Source organism: Pararge aegeria, chromosome 17, assembly GCF_905163445.1.
Source record: "Pararge aegeria chromosome 17, ilParAegt1.1, whole genome shotgun sequence".
NCBI classification, from domain to species: Eukaryota; Metazoa; Arthropoda; class Insecta; order Lepidoptera; family Nymphalidae; genus Pararge; species Pararge aegeria.
This window is the reverse complement of record NC_053196.1, coordinates 6,852,765-6,878,823: the sequence shown is the minus strand read 5'-3', so window position 1 is coordinate 6,878,823 and position 26,059 is coordinate 6,852,765. Positions and strand designations below refer to the sequence as shown.

Here is a 26,059-nt window from a genome sequence, read left to right as displayed (position 1 = left end):
ACCTACCTTCATTTTAATGTATTTTGTTAAGTTTATTTTAATTGTAATGGAAGAGCGGAGTCTTCTGATACAGGGGTCGTAATACTACTCTTAAAAGAAGGCTTCAGCGATTTATTGATACCACTTTGTTTCTTACCGAAATAAACTTTTTTTTAATTATAAGAATTGGAAAATTAACTTGGCCTTAATTGTTTGTCAGAGCTGTTATGCGACAGGCGTGATCCGTCGACCACGAGTTGATTATATAACAAAATAACAATTCAACAATTATCTCGTACATATTAGGTATGCAGGTAGTGCAAATAGCCGGAAATCGAGGGACAGGGACAAAATGACATTGTAGGAGCAAAAAACTGAATACTAATAAATATACTACGACAATACACACATCGCCACCTAGCCCCAAAGTAAGCTTGTGTTATTGGTACTAAGATGACTGATGAATATTTTTTTGAATAATTTACATAAATACTTATAATATTCAGATAAACACCCAGACACTGAAAAACATTCATGTTCATCACACAAACATTTTTCAGTTGTGGGAATCGAACCCACGGCCTTGGACTTGGAGAGCAGGATCACTGCCCACTGCTCCAATCGTCCGTCAAACTGTACTGATATTTTTAGTTACTACCTATACCATTTTTTTAACGACCAAGTTTAAGTTTTTGCCCTTAATCTAACTATTACCACCCAAGCTGGGCAAAGACCTCCTCTCATAGGAGTTAGAGCTTTAGAGCATAGATTCACCACGCTGTTCCAATGCGGGTTGGCGGATTTTAACAATTATTATCACATTCAGTGGTCACATACAAAAACCAAAGTTGCTGTAGTGTGTCCCAATATATCAGGGAGAATGTCTATGGGGATTTAAAAAAATGCCTTTGTTATTTACTATGCACTTCTTTACACCAAAACCGAGCTTGTCGAATTTTTTTATATAGATAGCAAATATCGAGATACACCGACATAGGCATTTGTTCAACCAAAAGAAGACTAACGCAATAGCAGTTCTATACAACTAGTAGTACATAATTCATAGAAATGGGTTTTTTTTTTTTTTTTTTCTTAAAGCCTTGCTATGGGAGACTTCGTAGTATTTGTTTTACATTGAATATTGATTTGGTATATTCTATGAGATCAAGTCAGACATACATCGTTAACCGAAACCAATGAGCAGATATTTACGTTTGAGGTAAGTTTATTTTCTTAACTCAAACGTAACGCATCGTAGTTTATTTAGTTTGGCGACTGTGCAAACGTCAGTGACCTTACCAATAAATACCACTCGACCATTCTGTGTTAGTTTAAGTTAGCATTTCAATATATCAGAGTTGTGAATAAGCTTTTTTTATATTTTATTTTAACTGTACAAAGTAACATCTTTCCTCAAAAAAAAATTTTTAGTCGGTTCTGCCGTAGTATGCCGCGACCCACTACTGGAAAATGTGTGATAAATATGAATGTTTTTCAGTTTCTGGTTATTATGAGTATTTATGTATAGTATTATTCATAAAAAAAATCATCAGTCTTACTTACTTACAACTTAGTACCCCTAACACAAGCTGCGTTTTCTCTAGGGCGAGATTGTCGTAGTATATTTATTTATTTATTTAATTAGAACATTATTTGCGGAGCCGTTACAAGCGGTGGGCGCTATGGTTTTAAGTTGGAGGTACCAGGTTCGGTTCCCGGCATTATAAATTCCCGAATTGCCCCAATTCGGGAATTTGTAATTTCTGGTTTTTTTCTGTCTGGTGGGAGGATTCGCCCGTAGCTAGTTACCACCCTACCGACAAAGCGATTTACAATTCCGGTACGATGTCGCGCAGAAATACGATTAGGGGTTTAACCGATTAACCGATTAACCCGCTACTTTCTTAGACTGCATCATCACTTACCAGGTGAGATTGCAGTCAAGGGTTAACTAGTAGCGGGATAAGAAAAACGATAGCGAAAGCACAATTTGTACCATACAAAAGAAAAAGAGCTCGTTACGAAAAAAAAAAAAAAAAGTAAAATAGGCAGCCTTATTACTTAAAAGTGACATTTTTCAATCAACCTACAAGACGACAATATGTTAAAAAGTAAAGTTAAGAAGTACGTAAAACAATTAAATTATAAAAAAAAGTAGAAAAAACACTAACTAAGTTATATACTTATACTTATAGATAAGATAAAATCAATTCAATTATTTCAGACATAAATAGTAATACCAGTTAAACACTTCTGTAATTAAAGTTTAAAACAATTATAATCTAGACAATGATAATATTATAATACCTACTCCGCAAAAAATACATACTTATCCGACTTAATTAAAAACGGAACGCGGTACAAAAACCGTAGCAACAAGAAAACCCGCTCACTGGCGGAAATGCGGAAATCCCCAGCAATCAATTAATGTCATTCTGATACGACACAGTGTAAAAATTTCGTATGCAAAAGAGTTAACTTACTGCTAAAGAAACATCTCACCAGTACTGAATATGAGTTGCATATAGTTAGTTATTGTCGGTTCTAGTACCTACCTACTAAGTTTTTATAGTTCAGTTCTATTGTATGTATTTCAAATGACTACTAATGACTTGACAAAGACGTGATGTATGTCGCAGAATAATTGGGCAAATCGAGACTTTGCGAAAAACCTAGAAAGATTGCAAAAGAGCGGACTATTGAATTGTAAGAGACATTTCACATCTTTATGAAGTTTTCGTTGTAAAGCTTTGTGTCAGTGGTCATCCGTTGAAATAATACAAAAAAGGTGCAATAAATTCGTTCATGGGAAAGCGCTGATGACTATAATACGAGTATATATATAGACTAGGCGTCATTGCTCAAATCTACTATAAATGTAATTTTTATGAATTTTTTTTTTTTTTTTTATAGTTCACCATGCTGACCCAGTGGATTGGTAGACTTTAGAAAACATTAGATTTGAGATAGGTTATCTCACGGTGTTTTCCTTCAGCGTTAAAACAAATGACATTGAATTGCCTAAAACGCGCATTATTCCAAAAATTTAGAGACGATCGAACTCAGCACCACTAAAAAAAGGCTGAGGTGATAATCTAATGAGGTCATAATCATTAGAATATCAACGCTCTTCTTTTATTTTGGGCGATAGTGTCCAATTATCCGCTCCTTTACAATGACCTAGGTTTTTCGCAAATATTCGATGTTCTCATATTATCCTGCTACATAATATACACGGATTATAGCGCTTTGATAACATTCTTATCAGTTAGCATCTCGTTTTATTTATACCTTGGTAGGGTTCCTGTACCAAAATGGTAAGAACTAACTCTCATGATGCTACATTGTTCAACTTTTACAACCTCTAATACAGTATCCACTAATGTTTTCATATAATAAATGCAGAAGTGTTTTTGTTTGCCCTTCTGCTTATCTTAGCAATCAATCGACTTGATTTTTAGCATAGAGTTAGTTTAAAGAACGGATAACATAGGCCACTTTTGATCCTGGAAAAAAAAATTGGTTGTCTGTAAAGTAGGCTTACTGACGATAGTTGAACGTGACAACGTCGTAAGAAAATACTGATGGAATGGTTGCATTTTTCAAAAGACAATTTTAATTTTATTAGTTCGGTAGATATATCGTTTCTATTAATAATTGACACCACATTCACTTTTCACTGCACTTCATCCTTGCCGAAAACATGTAAATGTATTATTGTATAGAAGCTGTCCACGCGGACGTATCGCTCACTCAAGTAGGAGAGAGGCAGATGTCGAACGCGGAGGCCGACTGTGACTCTTTGTCGCTCGTTCCGCGCTCTCGCTTGCACTTCAAGCCTTGAATGGAACGCCTCAGAGCGAGGTAACGCCATGTTTTTTCGTGCGTGCAGCCGGCTCTATCGAATTATAAGACGTTGTCACGTCAAAAACAAATTCCCAATTTTGGTTTACGTATTTTTACATTAAATATCGTCTTTCCTTCACATCCTAACAAAGCAACCAAACGATATAATAACCGAGGGTAAAACCGCGGGCCGCAGCTAGTTTTGAATAATTATTTTAATTGCTCGTTTATCTCTATCGGTTAAACGCTCGTTTAAATTATTGTAATAAACAAATATTTATATTTTTGTAATAGCAAATAGGACACAAAAGGAGAACGTCGACATTATAAATTAATTTTAATTTAGCATTATTTTATATAGACCATATACTACTACTATACTATTCCTTAGTACTTTTAATAATAATAATATTTGGCTTAAAAATGTTTTTGTACAAGAAAAATAAAAATAAAATAAATATTGGATGATATATTATTATTATGAAAATTAGCAAATTAAGCTTAATTTACAAAAATAAAACAGGTTATTATTTATTTTTAAGTTTTTATGAGATTGCTTGCAGCAATAAGGCCGCCTTTGCATGTCTACATTGTGTACTGTATACTCCTTACTGTTTCTTTTCCTGTATGTTAGACGTACAATAAAGTTTTTCTTCTTCTTCTTAAGTCATACATAGTCACTAACCCATTGGAGGTGCGTCGTTCTGAAAGCCTCTCTCTCATTAGAGAGGAGGCCCGTGCTCAGCAGAGGGGCTTCAAAGGGCTGTTTACGTTTTTTTTTTTTAATTGAGTTAAACACTTCAATGTTACCAATGGATTACATTATTCCAACCCTATAACTTTTGCAAAGACTGTAATATCCGGGACACCTAGAAGCGGCAGTGGAAATCCCCAAACTAAACATAAAATATTTTGCATTACAAAGTATATCCTGATTATTATTAATAATAATCTTAAAACATTTTTATTGCCGCACGAACCCGTTCCCTATAACAACTACATTCGCCAAAGGTTGTCTGGGAGAGATCGCTTTAGCGATAAGACCGCCTTTGCACACCTAAACTTTTTAATTTTTATCTATTGTGTTTCTCTTTGTATTTTGTTTTTGTGTGTGCAATAAAGAATTTAATAACAATAATCTTAATTTACAGACATAACTTACATTTATGAGAAATTAAATAAAATTAAAATAAGTAATAATTGCATTCGTTAAAAAATACCTAATCTATGTCAGTCTGTTATTTAACGTTTTCCATTTAAAGAGCACTGAGAAAACACATGCCTGCCCACCCAGTGCTGCAGAAATGGATTTTCTTGTTTTTCTGATAGCTTATTCTGAATACCGTTCTAGCTTCCGTGTATTCTGCTCATCACTGATGCTGCTTTATATATTGATGTATATCAGGTTATGTAAAACAAGAGGTGAGGTGCATTTTGTGGAAGAGCTAAAAAAAGATGCAGAGAGAGAGAAATCCATAGAGGCGCAATTTTGCAAAGTAAATCTCCCGTTAGCACTTTACTGCAATCTTTCCTGGTTGTGTTATGATGTGGTATTATTTCTATTACTCTTTTTCTTGGGGGCACGTATTTGTCGTTAGGGTGGTAACTAAGCAACAGTCGAAGCCTCCCATCAGATCAGACTAGAAAAACATTCCTGCAGACTGGCACGTATAAAACCAAACCCTCAACACTGCGACCCATAGGTCGAGGGAGGGAAATAAGATCGAAATATTGTATTTCGGAGAATCAAGAAGTACGTAAATAAAATTATTTCGCAGTTTTGTCTGCTTGTGCGGATTATATCATATTGAACCTTCAAATGAGTCTGACTGACTCTTGAGTCAGCGGGTCTATACGGGTTATATACTTCTATATAAAGCAAAAAGTATGTAAAAACACATCGTAAGTTTGTATTTATTGAACTTTTCATCAAAAGTTACGCCTATTTAACCGGGGATACGTCTTTCCCCCATTGTCAATGTCTCCTGCCCATCGAATGACGTATCCCCAATGTTACAAAGTACTTATTCTAATCAGTGCTCATGGTTTTGGCAAATACATTTTTCGATTCCTGTTTTGTTTTAGTTGTCTAAGTTTTTTTATGGTTTGTTTTATCTATAAATGTCGGCGGCTGTTTGTTTGTATTATTTATTCTAGATTTGTAAAAGTGTAATAAAGCGTACCTATTTCGTGAAAATAAAAAAGAGTGCAAAAAAGTAATTTTTCTATGATAAAATGTTTCAAAAAGTGACTACCTATTGATTTGGAAGCGTAATGTTTTACAGTGAAAGTAAACATAGTCGATAATCACCAGTAAACATAGTCCAATCTTCTTGTTTACATATCAAATTATTGATCTCGTACTATTTTATTCAGATCAAGAAATAATAAGATACAATGGGAAATGTTTGTCGATTTCATGTCATCCCATTGTCTTGACCTGTCCTCCGCTGACAACTACTGTCCGCTAATAGCCTTAAAGATGTGAGAACCTAGACAAAAAGAGATTAGCCATGCTTTTTTTAAACCTACGTTCATAAATAGATGATGTCTTTGCACAAGGTGATTTTAGGTACTTAATAGCAAGTTGCTTTTATGTGCACTTTTAGTTCAACGACAGCATAAATTGGTTTAAGTGCACACAATTTTTTCCCATCCGAAACAAGTGTTGAAACTTGGCATCGGTAAATTCGAAAGGATTACTGGCGTCACGTATAGATCGCATAATCACATGTAATTTTCGTTCAGATCTTCCATTTCAGCTGAATAAAAAGAGCTCCAGAAAGCACGAGACATGTTTTTTTTCGACTTTTATTAATTGATAGAATTCCTCTAAAGACACCTCTAAAGACTGGGATCAAATTGTCTCTTTAAAATGTCAAAAAAGATAGTTTTTCCCCTTTAATTTCTCCTCATGCTTTGGCCGGGGGAAATATGTCCACGAGTAATGTCAAACGAGGATAAACTTCTCCTATCCCCTGTTGCCGTGCTTTGGCAGGTGGAAACGTTAATTTTATCCCCTGTAAAGGGATATAAAAAACGTGTCCACCTGCTCAAGCACGGGAATATGGAGAAATGTTCACCTGTTTATCAATAAAGCTGTGGGAGAAGATATATTTTTATCCTTTCCCCGAGGAGATAATTGTCCTCTGCCCATGCTAGCCATGCTGGTCTAAGAGGAGTCCACAAACTTAGCCAAGGCTATGCGTATGTTATATATTATATATGTATATTAAGCGGTGATAGCGCGTTAAAAATATCACTTGTTTCAACGGTGAAGGAAAATATCGTGAGGAAACCTGCATGCCTGAGAGTGTTAAATAATGTTGTCTAAGATGTCTGGAGCCCACCAATCCACTCTGGGCCAGCGTGGTGGACTACGGCACTAACCCCTTCTCACTGTAAGGGGGGAGACCCGTGCTCTGTAGCGGGCCGGTAATGGGTTAATGTGAATGAATGAATGAAATGTGTTATATTATAAGTATAATATGTATCTGTAAAAGAGAATAATGATGGTGATAATGTTATCATATCAAGGTTATGTGAGATCGCATTCGAAGTGATCTTTCTCAATGAGCTTCGATATCGAGCTGGCATTATTTAGAATAGCCTTGTTGGTCCGAAATGAGGCGGTGGAATACAAATTCGGCATCGTGTGAATGGTGAGTCGCATGAATACATTTTTTCCCGACCGTCAGGGTAAAGTCGGGGAAGCATAAACCAATCTTTTTTTTTAATGCTGTAAATGTCGGTTATGCCTAAGACGCCAAAGATTTTTTAAACTAGTTTAAATTTATAAGGTCATATAAACCTAAGCTACTTTTGACAAGTTTAGTATCAAAATTACATATAGGTAATATAATTTCAATTAATTCAAAATGCTTATATAACTTGTTTCTTTATTCTATAGCATTTAAATTCTCTAAATAATATTATGTAGACATAATGGCATGTAATTTAATGTGATCTATATACATAAATGAATCAATCGGTTTTAAATACTAACCGCATTATTGATTGAGTGACTAATTATTTTTTAGGGTTGTCACTTTTTTTTATTACATGGAACGAGATTTTATTATTGATGAGCTCGCAACTAGGATTTGGGAAAACCACTAATTTTGGGTAGAATGTATCAATATAATTAAAGAAATTTTAGTAATAATAATATATAAATTTAAATTTTATGAACCTATGACTTTTAACATAGTGTTACGTAATTTTACTGGCCAATTTTTTTTATTTCATACCCATATTGAGGGCGTTGTGAATAAAATATATAATTCCCCAAGCAGAGGTGGCGGCCATCTTGCATTTCAAATTTGCAATTTGTAATAGTATTTTACTAGTTAAGCCGTTTCATTTGATACATATATTGAGAGAGTTGTGAAATCATTAAACACTCACGACTAATTAATTTTTCAAAGAAAAAACTTAATCAAAATCGGTTCATCCGTTTGGGTAAAACGATGCTACAAACGGACACGTCAGACATTTGACCAAAAACAACCAAAGCCCATACATGTCACTTCATCCCATAAAGTGACATTTACGTACCTGTATAATGTTTAACTATTCTGTTCACTAACTGACCTGTACCACAAATATCACGGTATATTTACAATTATTCTTTATACAAATGTCACAAAACAAATATAGCAGCCATGTTCAGGTGGTAGTAGGTACTTTCTCGGACGAGCTCTGTCACAACAAGCTCTCCTATATAACTACATACATAAAAAGCTCTATTATTATTTGAATTTTACTACTACTTCATTTAAATTACTCAATAAGGAAAGTATTTCGATACGAGGTAATTAGTGATGCCTGATTAATACGGGAAACGGTAACCCCATAAAAATAACCGTAATTCCCTACCACGAAATTGCTAGCAGAGAAATTCGATCCGCTACAGTTTCCGCATGTCATTGTACACAGATCATAAATACTAGCCGGAACACATACATCATCGGAAGTTTTAAGGCACTATTCTATAACTCGTACATATCTGCTAGTGACAATAAAACTCTCGGAGTAAAAGGTACGCGTCATTCTAGTGATCCTAGTGTACGCGCGACTGCCTGACAGCACGCACGCGTTTACCCAACGTGTAACGTGTAAAATAATAAAAAAAGCCCGCCAATTTTTTAACGTGAACTTTACGAATTCGAGTTTTAAAATTTCGTCACCCAAACAGTTGCGTTCAGTATTTTGTTATCTGTGGACATTTAAACTTCGGAGGGGAAAAAAAGTTTTTTTCAAGATTACGTGAAGGCGTAAACGAGGACAATAAAGGTAAAATATTATGAAAGTATCATAACTTATACCTAACAGAACAATAATTTATTTAATGCACGTGCGATCAACACTGCTGTTCTTTCGGATATTTCTTCACCCAAGGCATTCCATTCTTTGCTTTAAGGTTTAAATTACAGTGTACCTAACACTGTAATTTTGTATATGCTAATAAATGTGCAAAGGTTATAACATCATTGTAAAAGCATAAAACTACATCCCGTTAAACCATTTTTGGTTTAACCATTAACCATACGATACCGATGGTAATATTAAATTTACCTTTACCTAAAATTGATTATTGTATTGAAACATATTTACTTAATCGTGGTTGCACAATTGATGAATTTCTTAACAATAAGGCTGCTTGGAGGCAAGCCACTCCGCTTTTATACTCCGCCATAAGGCAAAAAAAATATTGTTAAACTAAAAAATGATGCTGGAAAAGAGCTATCTCTTCTTCTCGGTAGAATCTGCCTTCCGAACAGGTGGTAGAATCACTACAAACAGACTGACTTGAAGTTTCAAAAGTGTTTATAAATAAGGCCTACTTGAAATAAATGAATTTTAAATTTTGATTTTTTTAAAGGGCAATCACAGCCTGAAATCTGTGAGTGACAGATATTTTTCTTAAGCAAAACCAACTCTACTCTATGTTTAATTTCCGATAGTTTCCTTGTGCAATATGAAGCAAAATTATTTGCAATTTAATACTTTCGCAAGCTTTGGTCAACGAAATCGCCTGCATGGTACCTAGCGCGTTCTAAAAATTCCGCAAGAGAGTATTTCATACCGGAAATACGGTCGATGGTGATGATGGGACCACAGCTTCCTCTCAGCAGAATCAGCCTTCTTAATCGGTGGTAGAGACAGACAGACTTGTAGTTTCAAAAGTGCTTACATTATGCCTACTTGCAATAAATGAATTTTGAATTTTATTTCATTCAAATAATCTCATGAAGTGGTTATTCTGTAATCGAAGACCGACTATTTTCTGTTTATTCATATTATTATCTGTGTATTCGTATTTTAAGCCAAGTTTAATGATTAAACAAACAAGCGCATGAATGCCCACTAAGTTATGTCATGGGCAAAATTTGATTGGAACCATGTGTGGTTTGCGTAAATACGTGTGTCGCCAAGGCTGTTCTAATTTGACTGCTCATACCGTTGATGCTGGAAACATACCTGTAACACGCAACCTAACAACTAATTTCTGTTATCGCTTATCACATAGGTATCAGTGACCATATAAGCTTTGTCATGCATTTAGAAATCAAAGATTCTTTGTTAGAAATATTATTATCTACTGAACACCTAAAGCGAATTGAGTATTGTCGAGTGATAGGTTTTTAGTGTGACGTTCCTAAACTTTGAAATTTAAACGAACTACTTTTGAGAATGGCGCCTGGACGCAGCGTTCGGTTTAGAATAAATGTGGTGTTTTTTCTTATCTAAGTGTATATTTTTAAGTAAACGTGTCTCATCGACGCGTGACGTCAGTGGCTAACCAAGCTTGATACACTGCGTTAAATTGTATTGAAACGCTCAGTGGCCTGTCTATGTCAGAAGGCAAAGCCAAAACAAGAGTAGATAAAATTATAAATTTATTCAATGGCAGGAGACAATTATAAACCCGGGGAAAGGATATAAATTTATCTTCTCCCACAGCTTTATCAACTGTCAGAGCACTGGCGGATAAGTGGAAATAATATCCAAATAATAAATGTGTATTAATAAACGGGGTTAAACTTCTCCTATTCCTTGTTCCAGTGATTGAGCAGGTGGGCACGTTAATTATATCCCTTGTCAGGGGATATAATCGGGAAACACAATTTTTATCTACCGCCCGTACAAGCCCTGCAGAGGTAGAAAAGGGTGGATCTATGCTCAGAATGTCTCTGCGTGATCAAATTTAGAGTAACCTACCATCGACGTAGCTCGAAGACAAACCCAAATTCATCCCGTTAGGAGTAGAATCTTGGAATAAATATCAAAATCAATTCATACTAAATTTTATTAAACTAAATATTATTTTTTTTCGTAATTTGGTTATGCTATTTTTCAAATAGCCATTTGAGAGTTGTGACTAGTAAGGGCAGTTTTCTTAAGAACAGAAATACACTTCAATTTTATTTACTTTAATGATTATGTAGATGATTTCGAAAAGAGAGTTTTTCCTAGTTATAAGAACTTAAACTATTGTGACTACCACTTGACTTAGTAAGCTGGTCATTAATGTTAATAAGAGAACAGCGTAAATCATTTAAATATGTAAATATATAAAAAGACACTTAAAAGATTAAGTATTTATTTCGTTTACATAATAATTCGATAGCGGTGATAGTGTTTAGGGCTTCGGCTTCGCTTTGCAGGGGACAAAGTTGAATCGTCGGCACGCACCTCTAACTTTTCGCAGTAAAAAAGTAAACAATTTGAATTTGAATTTATCACTTGCTTTAACGGTGAAGTGACGCATAGTGTGGAAACCAGCATGCCTGAAACTGCTCTATAACCTTCAAAGGCGTGTGAAGTCAACCAATCCGTGCTTGGCCAGCATGGTGGATACCGCCCTAAACCCTTCTTATTCTGGAAGGAGACCAATGATGGGTTGATAATAATATTGATGATGATGAAATAATTGATAGCTACAAAATAATTGGCATTGAGGTATGTACAACGAACACTTGCAAAATGATTAAATTGTATTTTCAAACAAAATAAATAAATAAATATAAATATACTACGACAATACACACATCGCCACCTAGCCCTAAAGTAAGCGTAGCTTGTGTTATGGGTACTAAGATAGCATGAATATTTATATGAATATTTTTATTTTATTTTATATGAATATTTTTTATAAATATAATACACATAAATATTTATAATATACAGATAAACACCCAGACACTGAAAAACATTCATGTTCATCACACAAACATTTTCCAGTTGTGGGAATCGAACCCAGGCCTTGGCACCTCGGCACTCAGAAAGAAGGGTCGCTGCCCACTACGCCAATCGGCCGTCAAATAGTTCAGAGGTGGCAATTATTTCTATTTGAATGGCAAATACAAATGGTTCAAACTCCAAGCTAATCATAAAGGCTAAGGCATTATTTAATAACAGTTTTATAAAATCTTATTATTTTTCGGTTGGATTATACTTTCGGAATGTATATTATATCTATAACAAAACCTTTTTACGTTACACGTGAAGTAATATTTTCTTACACATTGTTTTTTTTTATATATTTTGGTATCAAAAAGACGGGACACGTGATTCTTTTATAACCTTTAAACCCAGTTTATTTAATTTAAACGAAATCGCAGGCAACAAATACAAATGTATGTATACATGTTAATTTTTTACTTACTAATAGGCACATCCGTGACATCTTTCGATTAAGAAAACAATTATTCGTAGTCGGTGTATGGTAAACGTTACTTAAGTTAACTTTCACTGCAATTACAAGTAATGCCCATTGAGATTTGTTTTGAAATCCTTTATATGTTGTTTGCACCTACGCGAAAATTTAAAGATCTACTTGATCTGACACTAGTTAACGATAAACTAAATGCATTTTAATAAACAACTTAAAACCCTTTCGCAACGTTTTAACTTTTTAGTCGAAACTTAAATAAATCTTAAAGTTTACAAATACCTTTTTCTATAAAACTTGTTTTTTTTGGACGAACAATTAAGTCTGAAGAAATAAGAAGTGTCAACAGCAAACTTTGAAAATGCATGGTTAATGAAAAGAAGCAAGCATTACTTTTCAAAAGTCATTAATACTATATCTATATAAGTTTAATCGGCAATAATTTTGATATATTGTCGTGGATGACAGCTAGCTTAGCATATTGTCCGTTGTTTAAAATGACAGGATTTTACTTACGTTAATTAAATACCACGAAAGTTGCAGGTCATAATGTGTCACCGCATACTTGCCTTAAGTCAGGTTTACACGACTTTTTAGTTGATGTAATCGGCAATAACCTCGTTTACTAATAAACTTATAATAAACCAAGCTTATTCCTGTAGATCACTGTTTTTAAGACTGCGCTTTCCGATAGTTTCTCCTTGCAAAGTTAATCGGATAAGTGCTCTAATATTTCTTATCGAAGAAATCTCATACTCATAGTAATCTGAGCGAAAATTGTCCTAATTTATCTTTATTAAAGCTTAAAACGGCGATAGCGCATTGGATAGGAGTTCGACTTCACTTTCGGGTGGCCGAGTTCGACTCCCAGCACGCACCTCTTACTTTTGGAAGTTACATAAATAATTAAAAAACATTTTCTTCAACGGTAAAGGAAAACATCGTGAGGAAACCTGCATGCCTGAGAGTTCTACATAATGTTCTCAAAGTTGTGTGGAGTCCACCGATCGGCACTGGGCCAGCGTGGTGGACTACGACCTTAACACCTTCTAATTGTGGTAGGAGACCCGTGCTCTGAAGAGTGCCGGTAATGTCTTAGTGTTCAGGCAGATGATGTCCTAGTGACTAAGACATTGGCCTTCATGATCATAGTGAAGATGATGACGATAATATTGTACTAATATAGTTCACTGTTGGCATATTTAAGAGTGTTTTTTTTTTTTTTAAAGTGGGTATTTACCTACCTAACGAATAATGTCATAATAATATGATTAAACTGTCTAGACAAATTAATAAATTATGCACATTTTATAAGCCTCTTAATTTCAAAATAATTTCTTAATCACCAAGTCATTAATTTTTGGTATAAATGATTAACGTTTCTTAGTGAAAGTATACATTAGGTAAAACGCGAAGCACGGTAGTGCGACAGGCCAAGTTCCGGCCTACCATCCGCAGTGTGCTATTGACACCGTATACTAAGATTTTTGCGCCCCATTCTAAATTTTAAGTATGAGTAAGGTAAAATCGAACAAACATATTTTTATTAAGACTGAATAGATATTATAATATCATGAGGTAAATATTATAAGTTTAATAAACAGTTTTTAAGACACACTTGCAGTTTAGGAAAAACAGAGGTTTCTACAAAATATTAAACTTTATTTATAATCCTATATTCATGTAATTTTAGCTAAATTAATAGGTACTGGTAATGAATTTACCTTTGAACTTTGTAAAAATGAAATATGATATTCTTATTATTTTGGTATAAATTGAATAAATAATATATCTCCCTAAGAACTTGGTTATAATTTTGACTTGATTTCTTAAGGTGAACGAACCTTTTTTAAATGGCAAAAGATGGTGAAATATCTTGATTTTTACATGAATTATGGTTTTTATTGGGTTCACGAAACATTCATCGTTCGGTACGATATTTATTGTACAAAAAGATATGATAGTGTCTCAATGAAAAAGATCTCTACTAAAATAATAGTTGATTTGCGTTGTTGCTTATCATCAGGTCAAAAATCTTCAAACCCCCAATTTTTTACAGATCCATCAAATACTAAGCTTGGTATCTGTGTCAAAGTTAATAAACCTCATTAAAATCCATCCATTAAAATACCACATGATGATATAAAACCAGTTACAATTTTCCATAAACAAAAAATCAATCGCAGTCATCAAATGTTGCGTTGCCAGTTTGACATAATGAGGTCGAGGCATGAGAATTTAGTCTGAGCTGCATTAAAATGCCTTATATAAAACTCATTATATCATCTTATGAGTCTCATTCCGGAATTGTTGTTTGTATTGCGGCTTTTCGACTTGTTGACAATCCTAAATTGACTTGTAGCTTGTAGTCCCTAGGGCATCGGAGAGATGAATGAATGAATGAATATTGTACACCACATAAACATAACAAATTATAAGTAAAAAATTTAACAAAAAGTATACAATTTGGCGGCCTTATCGCTACATAGCGATCTCTACCAGGCAACCAAAGGCGTTAGAAACAGCTCAAGAAGAGAGGTAGGTGGTGCATTTAAATAAACATGCATAAACCTATATATACATATATAATATATACATATAACCAACTTACAATAAAATATATAGATAGTGATAATAATTAATATATACCTATATAATTAATATCAATAATAAATAAATATATACAATATTGTCAAACCACAAATAAAACAGAAGGGAATAGGCATGTTAAAGATCCGCAGATTCAGACAAAAAAATGATCATTGACAAGTTTTTGAGAGATGTTAGCTCCCTTCGTGTTTTTTATCGACTTTATAATGGAGAGTGTTCTAAAGAGGTGTTTGCATTAATACCTCCTTTCCTGTTCTCTGACCGCACCTTACGAAGTAGAAACAATTTCCACCCTTACCATCTGGATGCCAGGTACCTTTTTTGTATTATTTGCAATACCAGATCGTTTTTACAACGCACTTGCGAATTATGGAACAATCTCCCTTCTGAAGTGTTTCTTTAAAACTACAATGTAGCGTTTGTGGCTCCTCTGATGCTACAGATTTTCATGGGTGGCGGTGATCACTCACTCGTTTTCCTGCTATTTATGTTTAAAAAAAAGTAACCTATAGTGAACTCACTTGTGCAATATTTCACTTACTCTCTTCCACCTTCATTTTATTAAGTTTGGGTTATGATTTACGATTTACTGCACTAGGCTGCCCCACTGACCTTTTTTGTATTCCACTACAAGCTAGCCCTTATTTTCATTCTGACCTGGTGATAAGGGATGACACAGTCTAATTAATTTAAGTAATTTGTACTGAATGTTGCAACTAATATAATTTTTGAAGTTCTACTTCTTTTGGCGCGTTAGGAAAAATGATGAGAATAAATTTTTACGATGCGCACAACGTCACGAAAAACGACACCCTCAAGGTAGCTACAGTCAACATGTAGTTTTAAAAAAAAAGATTTGACAGCATACAATTTCAATTTCTTTTTATTAAAGGGGGAAATCATAACCAGTAGCCTACTTATTTTATAGGTTATAAATTATGACAACATGAAGAAACCTTAGAAATGAGACAAATCTAGTGCAACTATTCTGTATCAATACACTTGCTTATTCCAGTAAACAATTCAGGCCAGGTACGTCCCATAATTATAACTTCAGGTCAGAACTTGAATAAATTTACTGGATTTGTTGATTGGATTATCGTGAACTGGGCATAAAAACAAAATATGTGATTATAGAAGCGGTATGCTACTGCCCGTACCAAGGTTTACTTTGTAAATGTAACATAATTAATTTGTTTGCAATAAATCATCAGGTATTACTTATTTTAACGGCTAGTTGATGATTAATAATAAAATTGATGACGGCACATCATTGCAGTATAATTACGATTTCAAGTTATAGATTGATAGTATTGCTAGAGTTTTAGGAAACCAATTTAACATAGATTAGTAAATTGACATGTTTTAAATTCAATTAGTATAACAATAACTATGCAACATTTTTAAGTGTAAAAAAATTTAATATTTAGTTAAATAAATACTTTAATTAACCTCAAGTAACATTTCACGGACAAAAGAAATCAAAGGCTATGATAGTTTTCCCTGAAACATCATCATCATCATCATTAACTTACAAGCCTACTACACGGCCCGGGCCTCCGCCCACAATGAGAAGGGTATTGGCCGTATTCCACCACGCTTGTCCAGTGCGGATTGGTGGACTCCACACGCCTTTGAGAACATTATAGGGAACTCTCAGGCATGCAGATGTTTTCCTTCATTGTAGTAGCAAGTAATATTTTCATTGCTTTATACGCACATAACTTAGAAAAGTTAGCTAGGATTCGAACTCGGCCACCCGAAAGTGAAGCTATAGTCGTAACCACTGAACTATCTCCTGAATGGTATGGGCTAACGACAAGGCTGCTTGGAATCAGGCCACTCCGCTCTCGTCTCTCACGAAACAGAAAAATTCTTAAGATTGTTAAATATACAATGATGTTGGAAAGGAGCAATCTGCTGAGTTTCTTGCCGGCTCTTCTCGATGGAATCTGCCGAATCGGTGGTAACTAAAAACAGACTGAGTTGACGTTCCAAAAGTGCCTATAAACAAGACCTACTTAAAATAAATGAATTTTGAATTTGAATTTGGAATCTGCCTTCCGAATCGGTGGTAGAGTCACTTAAAACTAATTCAATTCTTGTTTATGGCTTTTGTCTGTGCCAACTGGGCACAAGGTACTTTGCCAATATCTTGTAGATGAAGAAGGCACGAAGGAGATTGATAGGTGAAGAATCGGAAGAAGATCGGTACCAAGAAATAGTTGTGATTAGCTAATTAGTTCTTTAACCTAAGGCAGAACAGACAACACATGCATATATATCTACTTATAAACTAAGCCTACTTAAAATCAATGAATTTTGAATATGGAATCTGCCTTCCAAACCGGTGGTAGAGTCACTACAAACAGACTGACTTAAAAAATTGCATCTTTAAAATTGCCTCTCAAACAATTCAAAGATTAGTTTCAATAGGCAGTACGATTTGCCCAATAAAAATAAAGCTTTTTTTATAGTTTTTATTGCATGTTTTTATGACATGATTATCCTGATGCTAACTGGAAAACCATCGATTAAATACAGAGCACTACTTCGCAGGGTATGCCATGAGCACGTTATGAACTTACTTCGGTTGATACTCAGCAGAGTTTTATGTAAGTTTCTGCTCTATACGGCATCCTGGTTACTTTTAAGTTGACCAATGGAATTGTCATAATCATCTCACAACAATGTAAAGTATTTAAAAACGATTTAGAAGGAAGTTATGTAACTAACAATTTGCCAAAGAATAATGTAACAATGAGCTTAAAAAGATATTTATTTTATATTTTTACTTAGTTAATAAAAATGAAATATCGGACCGATTAAATAACAACTTTATAAGTGCTTAAAGATATTAAAATTCCGGAGAACATGCGTGGGAGAAAACTCACCGGTTTCCAAGCGCTCCGCAGTAAAAATATTTGTAATATTATCTTATACTTTACTTACTACCATGGGAGATACAAATCTTAAATTCGTTCGTTCATTCTCGTGTTTGAACTTATGTGTACGTGTGGTGTGTGTATGGTGTATGTGTGAGTGTGTGCGGTGTGTGTGTGAGTGGGTGTAGGTGTGTACACGTAACTGAATAAATAAATAAAATATAAATATCCTACGACAATACACATAACGCCATCTTGCCCCAAAGTAAGCGTAGCTTGTGTTATAGGTACTAAGATAGCTGTTGAATATTTTTATGAATATTATACACATAAATACTTATAATAAACAGATAAACACCCAGACACTGAAAAACAATCATGTTTATCACACAAATATTTTACAGTTGTGGGAATCGAACCCACGGCCTAGGACTCAGAAAGCAGGGTCGCTGCCCACTGCGCCAGTCGGCTGTCATGACGTACCTTGACGTCGTAAAAATAAGGATTATAATTTCAAAACAAAACGTCTACAATATTTAAAAAATAGTAAAATAATACTGGTTTAAGTGATGGTAGTCCAACATTTACTGTCGTAAAAATATCGCTATATGACACTGCGTTTTTTTATGATTGCAATAAAAAATCGAGGCATACGCATTCACGGTCATTGTAACATTCCAATCAATTAAGTACCGAGTACAAGTTACTGCTGCTCTAGAGTTGAGATACGGCGACAAGGTCGTCGATCATGCCAAACACTTGCTACCTCTTTGGTTACTATTAAAACATCGTATAGAAATATTTTTTGCCCGCAAAATCACCTTTCAAAGGTATTAACTATTAATTGCTTATGATTTTTTTTTTTTTTAATAAAATGAATTAACCACTTCTATAGAAGTGGTGATAGCCCAGTGGGTAGAACTTTGACTTCACTTTAGGGGGGCGAGTTGGAATCCCAGCACGTACTCCACCCTGTTAAAAAGCAAAGCAAACGACCAACAGCTAGTCTGTTATATTACAAGTAGGTTCTTATGTGCTTGATTAACAATCTAAGTAAATACTAAGTACATAAACTTGACATTAAGCGATTGCTATTGTATCTGGTATTTAATTTGGTCGTTGACCGCTTCAATTAAGTCCAGTGGCTTTTTGCTTTGATCAGGAACAAACAATAATAATTATTACCGGACAAAAAAAACAATATAATAGTCTTCAAGTATTTTATTAACATATTAACAGAGTTGCTTTCTTGCCGCTTCTTTTGGCTAAATACGTCATCATCATCACTTCAGCCAATTAATGTTTACTGCAAGAGTCACTACAAACAAACTAACTTGACGTTTCAAAAGTGCTTATAAATAAAGGCCTACTTGAAACAAATGAATTTTGAATTTTTCTGGACATTTCCTCGGGGCGGTCTTTTGGAGGGAGTTCCAAAATCAACTGTCTTGGGCTGCTTATTTCTAGCTGTTCCCAGCGACTCGTTTGTTGGCGTCTGCCCATCTCGCTTGGGGCCGACCAATGCTGCGTTTTCAGGTGCGAGGTCGCAATTCTAACCCCAATGTCTATCGGTCCTCCGAGCTTTGCGTCCGTCAGCTTCGTGACTCGTTGAGCTATGCCTGTAACTCTAGTTCTTCTACGAAAATTCCTATTTCTGATTTGATCACGTAGAGAAAATCCTAACATAGCTCTCTCCATCGCCCACTGAATTACTCTGATGATGCGGCGTGAATGATCTGGCTTCTAATGAGACCCATAGTAAGCAACCACGTACCAAATCTGTGTATCATCATTGGTAGCACGGACTTTTCAAAGACTTTGGACTTCTTTCGCCAAATACAGATTTAGCTAATTGCAGGAAGGCAATGATGACGATTACGTTAAATGTAATATAATGGCAGAAAAATATAAAAAAAATATCAGCGGGGTGATTGTGACCTTTGATATATATAATCTGAGTATTTTTTTTGTCAAACATCTAATTGGAATAGTTTTTGAAGATATACACGTAGCCAGCACCACGGAATATACCGCAATTTAACAATAGCATGCAAAAAGTTTATGTTTCAAGTATATAATAATCTATGTGAATTTAATGGCATATCAATATATTAAGATATAGTGATGAGACAAATGCTCTCTATCATCTAGCCTTGTATTGTAGCGTAGAAATAAAAAATATTAATTTATTCGTCGGATAAACTGGTACCTATTTCTTAAAACATTGTTTAAAGGATATGAGGTACTAACGCTACTGTATTAAAAACATAATTGAGGTACTACTTAAACACTTCTCACATACATTAATATTAATGAAGTAAATTATAAACACGCAGATACCTAGTTCGGGAAAATACGTGCAAAGCGTGTAATAAAAGTTTTTTCAAATAGACGTGAGTACATCTTAAATTATTTAAGCCAGTTTGGTTGGTATTTTTCTTGCGTTATCACTATAAGTTAATTTTAATTAGCATTTTCCTTCAATAACGGCAGCTGTGCCGCGAATAGTTAAATTGATAATTTATTAAATACGATTTTGAACTCCAAAATAAATTATTTGCGACACGGAAATCGGTAATTACTGTTCTGTAATTGAATTTCATGTCAATGCTGTATTTTAACAATTTATTTAAACTGAAATTTCAATATAAACTTTTGATTTATATTTGGGAAATAAATAAAATATAATAAATAATTTGGGAAATAAATGGCTTTTATATTTTTTTATTTTTATAATTGAAGGTCAATGTTAAAATATTTTCGGGTGTGTGTAAATGTATTTTCACCACACTTGCTCGTAACGAGAACCTTATCACATCGACGTAAGGCTCAGAATTCAAGATATTAGAAACGCGTGTTTTAATTAAAAACACAAATAAAGCCGAATACAATAGGTATTGTGCTTTATTTATGACCCGATTAAGTTTAGTTTGTACCACACAGCAAGTTATATGTACGAAGATGGACCACTTTTAATTTAGCCAAGTAATACAGATTACTTTTTTAACCCACACAGAGATTTTATACGGTTAAAAAATAGTAGGCATTTCCTTTAAGAAGCAATTATTTTTACCTTCTCAATTATGCTAAATAAACGTTTAGTTATATTTTAAACATGTTTAAAAAAATTAAAATATTCCCTTTATTATTCTTTTTAATACAGGCTGTATGCGGCGAACGATGCTGGCTGTATAACGGTTTACCTTGGCGCGCGGAAAAAAAAAACATGTTAAACTTAGAGCATCCCTTTGTTTTTGCGTCGGGCGTTAAAAATACCAATTTTCGAGGATATTTGAAACGACAACTTGGCCTTAAATTAGATATATTGTGTAAGTAATGCGTCACATCAAACTATCATATTGTGCTAACATAGGTCCTATATTTGCGGCAGCTTTATTTCCAATCAAAAAGAAAACTAAAACGAATAACCTGGTCTAGTAGTTAACGGCCAACTATGAATCTACGTCTGCGAGAACCCGAGATATACGAGACCCTGTATTAACCGAAAAATTGTGCACCCAATAGGGTTTTTGTGTTCGGCAGGGTGATTACGTATCTCGCGACAGCAATGCGACAGGCGTAACTCTTGCAATCACTGCTGTCAAACGTCACTTTTCCATACAATAAATAAACAAAAGTGACGTTTGACAGCAGTAATTGCAAGATTTACGTCTGTCGCATTACGTGTGCGATGTCGCGTAGAAACCGATTACGGGTACGACTACCATAATCCCTAACAAGTTAGCCCGCTACCAAATTAGACCGTATCATCGCTTACCACCAGATGAGATTGCAGTCGAGGGCTAACATGTAGTGGAATAAAATAAAATGAGGAGGGGTATGCTCAGTGGTGGGTAATATGCCCTGATGATTCTGTGTGACGATTACTCCGTGATAAATTTGATTTATTGCCAAGTTCTTAGCTCATAGTGGGCAAAAATTCGTATTTTCAACACTCAGTTAAATCTTAGCAGAAAGTAAATACAATTACATCAGCTGACAGCCTTCGGATTGATCTCAGCAATGTGGAAGTGCGTAGTAATATAGTAACTCGCAGACAAACGTGCCTTGACGTTTTATTTAAACACATACATAAATATTTATTTAATGACCGTAATACAATACACAAGACATGTTATCACTAGAATAGAGTCTAGAGCTATTTGGACTTAAAAAAACAATTATTTTTTGATGTTGTAGAATTTCTTTACGGCTTCTTCTCTGTAGAATCTGCCATCTGATCCGGTGGTAGAGTCACTACATAAGTACTCATAAAGTAGGCCTACTTGAAGTAAATCAATTTTAAATTTCAATTTAGACTTCTACCCTATCCATTTAAAATTAATGTGATTTTTTTTTTTATATTTATTATATGTTAGATGCATTTGTGTATTTTAGTTTACGTATTTGTATTTAGTTATTAGGATGTTATGTTTTTTTGCATTCCTTACCACCGGCACCTTTTTTTTCTTTTTCGTAATTCTAAGGTTGCTTGGCAGAGATCGCTACTAAACGAAACGACCACCTTTTGTATTCTGCTTAAATTTTTGTGTTTTTGTTTTCTTATATAATCCTTTCACTTCATGTGGTGTACAAATAAAAAGTAATAATAGTAATAAAATTAAAAGTTCCGGTCCCTGAATCGAACCTAGGTTCTCCCACTTCTCAACTTCAGCAATGCCGCTGTGGCAAATAGATCGTCATAATTCTAATCGCCCGTCTATGGTAGCAATATAACAGTATAAAAAGCAATGTAGGTAAGTATTCAGAGCACTCCTTTTAAAGTGTGACTTACCACAGATAATTACTAAACGCCATTGTTCTCTACATCGTGTAAGTCTCTATATACACTTACATACAATTTTTCTTTTGTGTAGTACCCTATATACTAAGATGTGGATATTGATTAATAGTTATAAATAATTTAGATCCATAATAAGATAATCTTTACTGAAACATATTCAATACATTCTGATCAAACTCAAATAATTTAAAAAAAAAGTAACGCAATCTGCGTGAAAAGATTTGGACAGCGAAACACTTATCTCTATAACACTTATCTCTACCAGTGACCCTAAGAGTACCGGAGTAGGATAGTTTAAGAGGAAACTAGAACACTAATCCTTCCGGCCAATATAAGACCTCTCTCATAGTAAACCATAGACCAACCACGCTGCTCCAATGTGGGTTGGTGGGCTTTAGCGATAATTTTTACATGTAAGACAAAATAACCGGGACAGACGGCTCGGCGTGCTCTCTGAGGCACGATTTCCTGACTCCAGTGCGGTACTCAGAATTTCAAACAGAAAAAATAAAACACCTTACAAATCCGACCCGGGAATCAAATCTATAACCTCGTGTTTCGTAAATGAACATACTAACCACTAGTCTTACTTAGAGAATACTTAATAAGCTTTATACAAATACTATTTACCTACTAGGTAGAGGCCTACAGTTATTCTATATTTATTTTAACTCAATATCTATTTGATCATTAGTAGGTACCCAAATCTCAAAGACATCTACCTGTTCGCGTGCCTGTGTTATAAAAATTGCGTTCCAAGACATTATCATAATATCTAAAGCTTTGCTCATATTGTTAAAATTACAAGAACTCTTTGTCTTAGCATAAATATTATCCGACAAACTGAGTAGGTAGATACTTTGTACCTACGTATGCTTTGACATGCACATCGTGAGTTTGATGCTCTTCGGTGATAGCTGCAGACGTGCAAGGACGACACGAATCTCGCCTAAAATACACGTAACTATTCCACCAAGCCAAAAAGGGTGTTTATGTGTTTATGTGGGTGTGCAAATATTCTTCTATTTACCATATTTTGTTGTTAGCTTCTAAAGGAACAATAGATTTGTATTTATTAACCTATTTTTTTTATATACTTCTACCTCGTTTATTATTTCCTAGTTTCTAGGTCAACAAGATTCATGCGGCTACTTTTCTTTTATTTGGAAAGTAAAGCATAATGTAACTAAATAATTTATATGTAGGAATAAGGAGGGTAAATTTGCTTTTCTATTGGGACAGGATTAAGAATACGAAATAAACAGAGCCGGCTTCGTAGAAATTAAGTATAACTCATAGAAATAAAAAATGTAGCATCCATTATTTGCACAAGGATACAGGCGGATTGTATGTCGTCGGAAGATCGGTTTTTCCTAATTTGGTACCAAAAGCATCTGCAATCGACGTTCTCCGATCACGACTTGTGCCTTTAAATATGAATGCCATTTGTTAAAGCATGTGGCAAGGATATCACGAAACTAGGGAAATCCAGCCATAAACCTTAGTAAGCGGGCTTACAAATTAGTTCACAAAGCTTCGCAGAAACATAATCTATATCCATATATCAATCTCATCTATATTATCTATCCAATAACTATTTATGGAAATAACAGTCTATGATTTAAAAATAACTGACTTTGATTTAAAATTAACTGTTAAGCCCTTATGACTATTTGAAAGCATATCCCAAACAGATATTATTATACTATTTTTTGCCTACTTATCGCTGAATAACTTCGGAACACCTAAATTGAACCTAATTTGACAGTTAAACAGAGTTCCTGCTGTATAACTGTCAAATTGGCGACCGAAGGTTTCGATGAAACTTTTCATTTTACGCAAGAAAAGTTAGGGTACAAACTTTATACAGCGAGGAACAGATAGAGTAGAAATAGAGTTCTCTTTCCCTTTTTTTTGTAGGTAGTGTTAATTACTTAGTTTATATACAAATGTATTTCTAGTGATAAAAAATATATTTGGGGTACATTGTGGTGATAAGTTACCAGTAAAACAAAATTATCTGAGGACCGGTCTCACTCCTATGGCGATTTAACTCACAGTATATGAAATATCTTTATGGTCTTGTCCCTGAATCTTTTTTAAACATTGCAGTGTTCTAACCATAGATTGTAAATCCTTCTTCAATTCCGTTAACTAGAAAGTTTCGTATATATGTATGTCTTAAGTAGTTAGTCAAAAAGATCGCTAAAGGCTGCTTGCAATCATGTAATTTTTTTTTAAAGATTAAACAAAAATATTCATGATAAATTATCTTGTTACAGGTAAACGTGGTGCTTGTGTCAGACAGGAAGCAGTGAAAAAAAGTGGCAGTGAAGTGTGCTCTCTATAACAAAAATGAGAAGACGCTCGCGAACCTGACTATCTTAAATTATGCAAGTGCTACAAATCTGCATCAAAATTTAAGTTGACATTTCAAGCATGTCTAGTAAACGTTGAAACTATGGCTTTGACAAACTACACGGTGGCAGGGGTAGGAGCTGCGACTCTCGCACTCACAGCAACTTCCCCTACACCACTACGTGTCCAACTAGATGATCTACTCTACTCCCCAGAAGAACACCAGGCCGAATACGCTCCAAATTATGCCGGCAACGAACCCTTCCTACCACCTCCTAATGTACAACAACCCAAAAAATCTAAAGTTCGAAAACGTGCTGGCACCGCGTACTTGCCTCCACCCCATCAGTTCACGCATTATCCACGCCAGGAAACCGTCCCACAAAATCCTTTCAATAGCCCTCTACATCCCCAAATTTATCAACAGCACACAAGGCTCGATTTACAAATAGAGAATCAGAGGGTTCAAGAAATTAATTCACAGTACGGTAATACGGGGCAGTACGTTCATGACCCAACTGGGGATTATGATTACGAACAGAGGAAGAATGATAAAAATAGGCCACCATACAACCCAGGATACGCGGATAACCCTTACGGTCCAGCGACAACGCAAAGTCCACTATCTAGTCGAAGGTTTGGTTCAGACCAAAACCATTTAAATCGTCCTACGACTTCGCCATTGCAAAGTGCGACGCGAAAGCAAAATGAGGCTGGAACTAAGACTAGTAGTAATAGTGGTAGTAGTACACTACCAGACCGTCCTCGAGGCTTTACCAAAGTTGAAACAGGAGGAACGGGCGGCAAGACGCAATTACACGCCGTTCTAGATTACGATGATGATTATTACGAAGATGTTCCTGGATCAGGTAATTATATTGTAAATTTTATACTTACATA

General features: G+C 34.7%; 1 protein-coding gene across 1 annotated transcript in view; it reads left to right on the top strand.

The window, feature by feature from the left end:
- The first annotated feature begins 8,865 nt into the window (after positions 1–8,865).
- Positions 8,866–26,059, top strand: part of LOC120631149 (protein spaetzle 3) — a 52,153-nt gene continuing 34,959 nt past the window's right edge. Inside the window, exons 1-2 of the mRNA XM_039900597.1 lie at positions 8,866–9,120; positions 25,084–26,028. Coding sequence (XP_039756531.1) covers positions 25,263–26,028 — 766 coding nt within the window. The 5' untranslated portion in view covers positions 8,866–9,120; positions 25,084–25,262. The remainder of the gene's footprint in view (positions 9,121–25,083; positions 26,029–26,059) is intronic.